The sequence below is a fragment of the Grammomys surdaster genome, unplaced genomic scaffold, assembly GCF_004785775.1.
Source record: "Grammomys surdaster isolate TR1022 unplaced genomic scaffold, NIH_TR_1.0 254, whole genome shotgun sequence".
Classification (NCBI taxonomy): Eukaryota; Metazoa; Chordata; class Mammalia; order Rodentia; family Muridae; genus Grammomys; species Grammomys surdaster.
Window position 1 is genome coordinate 949,970 of NW_021604695.1, and position 5,847 is coordinate 955,816.

Here is a 5,847-nt window from a genome sequence, read left to right on the forward strand (position 1 = left end):
AAGGGAAGGGAAGGGAAGGGAAGGGAAGGGAAGGGAAGGGAAGGGAACAAAATTAACAAGAAACCAACCCAAAGAAGAGAGAGAAGGAAGGCCTCTTTGAAAAAGTGATGCTCCAGTTATTTTGAAAGATGAATTGAAGTGTTTCAAGGTCCGTTTTGAAGGGAGCAATGGCAGGAAGGGTGGTCCAGAAGGTAAGTGCATCTGTGGAGGTAAGAGCAGGGTGGTGGAAGGCGTTGTCCTGGCACGGCCCAGGTTTTCAGCAGTTCACTGAAGTAGGGAGAAGGAATCCATTGACCATTGTGGAGCTATGGGGCTGGAGAAAGATGCCTGACCAGACACTAACTGGGGAGAAGCCCAGCTCAGGCTACACCCACCCCATTCTCTGAGGCGGTTTAAGTGCTTTGCGTTCTAGATGGGCCATTACACTGATGTATGTGACATCATGGGAGGGTGCTGTGTTTAGTCTGTACTTCACAAAGCCTGCTTGGTACTTGAGAATTAAAGCATAAGTCTGACTAATCTTTTAATATCCTTGTTTGGAAAGAAATTCAAATAGTACTATTCCACAATGAAAAACGATTTTCCCTTTATTAAGATGAAACAGGAAAATCATTGTTAATTTTATTCATCCCTTCTCTTTTTGGAATAGAGCAGAATTAAAGGATTAATCCTCTCTCTCTTGCAACTTTTCTTTTTTTCCTTGAGACAGTGTCCTGTCTGAAACTTTCTATGTATCTAGACCAGGCTGGCCTCAAACTCCTGCCTCTCTGCATCTTGAGTGCTGGGATTAAAAACATGTGCCACCATGCCCAGCTCCCACCCCACAGCCCCTTTAATTGTAAAGGCAATGAAAATATTACTGGGAATTTGGACACTGAATTCCCGAGCTTACCCATAACTCCTTCCCTCCCCCCCTTCTCCTCCCTCTTTCTTTTGTGGTGCAGGAGATCAAACCCAAGGCCTTGCCCATGTTAGCCAAAGTGTTCTACTAACTTACATTCCTAATCTGCTACCCACAATTCCAATGTAACCAAATAACCCTTTCATTTCTGGGTGTTACTTCTTAGATCTACCCACAAGCATTCATGATTTTTTTTGATAATTTTACTTATGTTTTTAAAATTAAAAAATAAAAAAAGTTGTGTTTTTCATGTCAATGTTAGTATAAACTATGGACTTTGAGTGGACAGTGATAGTCAAAGTAGGTTCATTGTAATAAAGTACTCCTCTGGGATGGGATGCTGACAGTAGGAGAGGCTGTGGGCGGGAAAGGAGGAGAGTGTATATGGGATCCCTGTAGTTTCTACTCAGTTTTGCTATGAACCTAAAGCCATATTAAAAACAGCACTATAGTCAGGGGTGGTGGCTTACGTCTCTAGTCCCAGCACTCGGGAGGCAGGCAGAGCTCTGTGATTTCAAGGCCAGGACAACCAGAGGTTCATAGTGAGACCCTGTCTCCAACAATAGCAACACACTGTAATCTCAACACTTGGGAAGTAGAGGCACCAAGAAGCCAGCCTCAGCAACATACTGAGTTTGAGGCTAGCCTGGTTCACATGAGACCCTTTCTGAAAATAAATAAGTAAAAAATAAAGTTAAAAAATATATCTATTCATATATATTTTCAGATTTTGAAAATTTAATCCAGGACAGAATGGTTGCCCTACAAGTACAATGCCCTGGGTTTAATTCTTGATTATTTATTTTTGTGAGTGACCGTACCTGATTTACTGTCTCTTACTGGATATTTCTGTTTTCACTGTTATAGAGCTTCCATATAGGAATTTATTTTCCAAATTGTATTCTTGATTATAACAATGCTAACTAAATAGAATTGTAGGATGCATTAAAGAATTTGTATAGCATTTAGCATAGCCCTGGCACATGACTATAGTTGGTTGTGTGCGCCCACATTGTTGTCAGAGGCAATGTGGCTGAAAGGAAAGTGTGGTGACCTGGTGGTGGCTGCCACTTGGTTTATTATTGAGTCCCTGTTTTGGGAGATGCACTTTCTGTACTGTTCCCATCCAGGCCACACTGTAACCGAGGTGCAGCAAGCTGTCTATGGCCACTGAGCTTTTAGGTGGCAGAAGCAGGATTTTTTGTTTTGTTTTACTTTGAAATGTATTTTCATTTATTGTCATTGGTGTTTTATCTTGATGTATGTGTGTATGAGGATGTCAGATCTTCTAGAACTGGAGTTACAGATAGTTGTGAGCTACTGTGGATGCTGGGAATTGAACCTGGGTCCTCTGGAAGAGCAGCCAGTGCTCTTAACAGCTGAGCCATCTCCCTAGCCCCAAGTTTGTTTGTTTTGTTTTGTTTTGTTTTTGAGACAGGGTTTCTCTGTGTAGTTCTGGCTGGCCTGGAATTCACTCTGTAGACCATGTTGACCTGGAACTCAGAGAGACCCGACTGTTGGAAGAGTTCTCTTTCCTATTACAATTTTATTTCTCTAATTTGACTCAGATTCGGTCTGTATTTCTAGGGCTGAATCCTTTTATTTCTTCAAGAAGTAATTAATTTTCTGGTTTTATTTTGTTCTTTGGGTCAGTCTCACACTATCCTTTGGGATGATACTGAACTCACAGCAATCCTCCTGCCTCAGCCTTCCAGACATTGCAGGTGGGAGCCATCACACCCAACTTCACATATTTAATAGATATTTATTGAGCACCTGCCATGTACCAGACACCATTCTGGGTGCTGATCATGGGTCTTCCTGATGATCCCTCACTGGATGCTGGGCTAAACAAGGTTGGGTAGAACCAGCCAGAGCAGCTCCAGTTGGGTTAACTTCGCTAAGTAGTTCTCAGTGTTGCTTACATATGTTTGTTCATCCTCCAGTGGCTCCAGAAGAATCAGTCTGGAATGTGTGTGGGATCAGAACAGATTGTTGGAACGGACGCACCGCAGAGTAGGAAATACCACAACACAAGTAAGGTGAGTTTGTTCTCTGCTGTAGACTGCGTTAAGTGAACGAGCTCGGTGAGCTCAGCGATTTAGCCAAGGTTACAGTGGATGGTCAGAGACAAACTATGTGAATGTCCATCTTCTGAGCTTATAGCCTGAGTTTTCCCACTGTAGACTCTTGCCTAGAAAATTCTGTAGAGGAAAACAGTTGTTTATGGATTTTGTACACGTTAAAAATAGTCGTATGTAACCTTGCAAGCCTTTCTTATCGGGTGAATAATCTACCTTCCTCTGTAGAGAACGGGTCTGTTAGCACAGCTTCTCTAATTTGACTCAGATTCAGTCTATATTTCTGGGGCTGAATCCTTTTATTTCTTCAAGAAGTAATTTTCTGGTTTTATTTTGTTCTTTGGATCAGTCTCACACTATGCTCTGGGATGGTACTGAACTCACAGCAATCCTCCTGAGATTTCCTCCCCCCACCCCCATCCCACCCCCGTTCCTCTTCCTCCTTCCTTTCTTTTCTTCCTCGATCTTTCCCTGTGCCTTCCGCTGTCGCCCTTCTCCTCGCCCCTTTGCCCTCTCCTTACATTTCACTTCCTCCCCTTCCTTTCCCTTTTATTTTTATGTGTAATGAATGTATGTCTGTGCACCGTATGTGATCCTGGAGCCCTGTGAGGCCAGAAGAAGGCATCAAATCCCCTAGATCTAGAGTTATGTGTCTATAAGCAGTTGTCAGCTGCTATGGGGGTGCTGAGAATTGAGCCCAAGTCCTGTTCAAGAGCAGCCAGTGCTGATAGCCACTGCACGCTCTCTCTCTTTTTCCTAATACCTCAAGTCTGTTCTTTCCTAATCATGGGATCACAGGCGCGTGGTCGTTGAGGTGGACACGTCTTGCTCTGTAACTTGGAGGATATCTGTTAGGTACCATCTCAGATGTGTTTGCACACTTATGCATTTCACATGTGTTTGCACACTTACACATCTCAGATGTGTTTGCACACTTATGCGAGGGCTCTGAGTCTGGCTCCATGAAAGCACACTTGCCTAGAATGTGAAGCCCTGAGTTTGATTCCCCAGCTCGACAGTAAAACAGAACAGAATGCTCAGAGCAAACAAACACCAAACAAAATCCTCAAATCATTAAAAAGAAATCAAGAGCTCGGGCAGAAGAGAAGAAGTCAAAGTGGAAAGAAACCTATGCAATAAACTTGTCCTTAGAACAATCAAACCATAGCATTCTGTTTAGAAAATTTTCTGTAACTAAGGTTGGTTTCTTTTTCTTTGTTTAAGTAGCTTCCTACTACCCAAGATTCCCCGCAGCCTGTTGAGGAGAAGGTTGGTCCCTTCACGAAGATAATAGAAGCCATGGGATTCACCGGACCTTTGAAATACAGTAAATGGGTAACGTCTTTTACATTCCTTTGTTCTTTGTGTGGCTCCTAGATTTGTTTTAAAGCTTTTGGCCTGTGAAATTCATATGATATTTTGAGAATTTCTTCCGAATACTTCCCTGTACCATCTGTTCAGATTTCTATGGTAGATAAGATCAGGGAACTCCTTCAGCCTAGTTCTTTGCTAGTGTCTCCAGCTGCTGGCAGGACAGTGAGGTGGAAGTTTTCAGACCCTTGCTTCATGGCAGGATAATAGCATCTAGATGAGTTTAAAGGGACAGATGGGCCAGCTGTCCCACTGGGCTGCGTTCTTCAGGAGGTGTTGCTCACTAACAAGCTTGTTTTCATTATTGATTTTTAATAGGTATTAGGAAAAATCAATCTTCTGACTTACTATAATACATATTATGGGGCTGGGGGGGGGGCTCGTGGAATGGCTCAGTGGCTAACAGCACTAGCTGCTCTTCCACAGGACTTGGGCTCAATTCCAGCACCCACGTGTCAGCTGACCACTTTCTCTAACTCTAGTTCCAGGGGTTATAGACACCCTCTCACAGACATACATACAGACAAAACAACAATGCACATAACATAAAAATAAATAATTAAAGCATACTGAGAAGGGTTATTTCCTAGCTAGCTGGTCATTCTTAGTCAACCCTGGGCCTCACACATTATCTGTTACACAGAAGGTACTGTGGCAAGGTTGCAGGTGCTAAGTCAGCGATATCTCAGAACCCCTACCGTCTCTTCTAAACCATCGAGGAAATCGTTTTCATTAAAATTTTATATGTATGCATGTAAGATTCTTGACAATTAATAAATTGTTGTTAATTTTGATTACTAACCAGAGCTTTTCTCCTTATTTTGAATTTTAATTAGTTTTTTCTTCTTTTGAGACATAGCCTCATAGTTTAGCCCAAGCAGTCCTAGAACTCATAGCAATTCTGTCTTAGCCTCCCCAGTGTTCCTAGGTTTTCCTCCATATGTTTGTGTTTTTTTCTCTTTCTCCCCCCCCCCCGTCTTTCTTTTTATTTACTTTTGGTTGTTTTGTTTTGAGACAGAGGTTTCTTTATGTAGCCCTGGCTATCCTGGAACTCACTCTGTAGACCAGGCTGGCCTTTGAATTTGGGGATCCACCTGCTTCTTCCTCCTGAGTGCTGGGATTAAAGATCTACACTACCACTCCTCCCATTTATAATTTTTAAAGTTATATTTATTTGTGCGTGCACACACTCGTCTGTGTGTGTGTGTGTGTGTGCGTGCGTGCGTGTGTGTGTGTGTGTGTGTAGGTGCATGTATGCACTGGAGAACGTGTGGAGGTCATAAGACAGCTTGTGAGACTCTGTCCTTTCCTTCCACCCTGTGGATCCTGGGGATTGAATTTAATCTTCAGGTTTGGTGGCAGGCGCCTATATTCTTAAGCCATCTTGCCGGTTCTTCCCTCCACTTAAAAAGATGTTGTGATTATGACATTTGTAATATAAAACTTCAAAATTAGAAATTAAGCCAGAAGTGGTAACACATGCCTTTAATCCCA

General features: G+C 42.6%; 1 protein-coding gene across 3 annotated transcripts in view; it reads left to right on the forward strand.

Annotated features, from left to right (window-relative positions):
* The window catches only part of LOC114627474 (ubiquinol-cytochrome-c reductase complex assembly factor 1), a 96,539-nt gene that overhangs the window by 14,280 nt on the left and 76,412 nt on the right, over window positions 1-5,847 (forward strand). For all 3 annotated transcript variants that reach the window (XM_028775303.1, XM_028775304.1, XM_028775305.1), the window contains exons 3-4: window positions 2,848-2,943; window positions 4,210-4,317. In XM_028775303.1, the coding sequence (XP_028631136.1) occupies window positions 2,848-2,943; window positions 4,210-4,317 (204 nt within the window). The remainder of the gene's footprint in view (window positions 1-2,847; window positions 2,944-4,209; window positions 4,318-5,847) is intronic.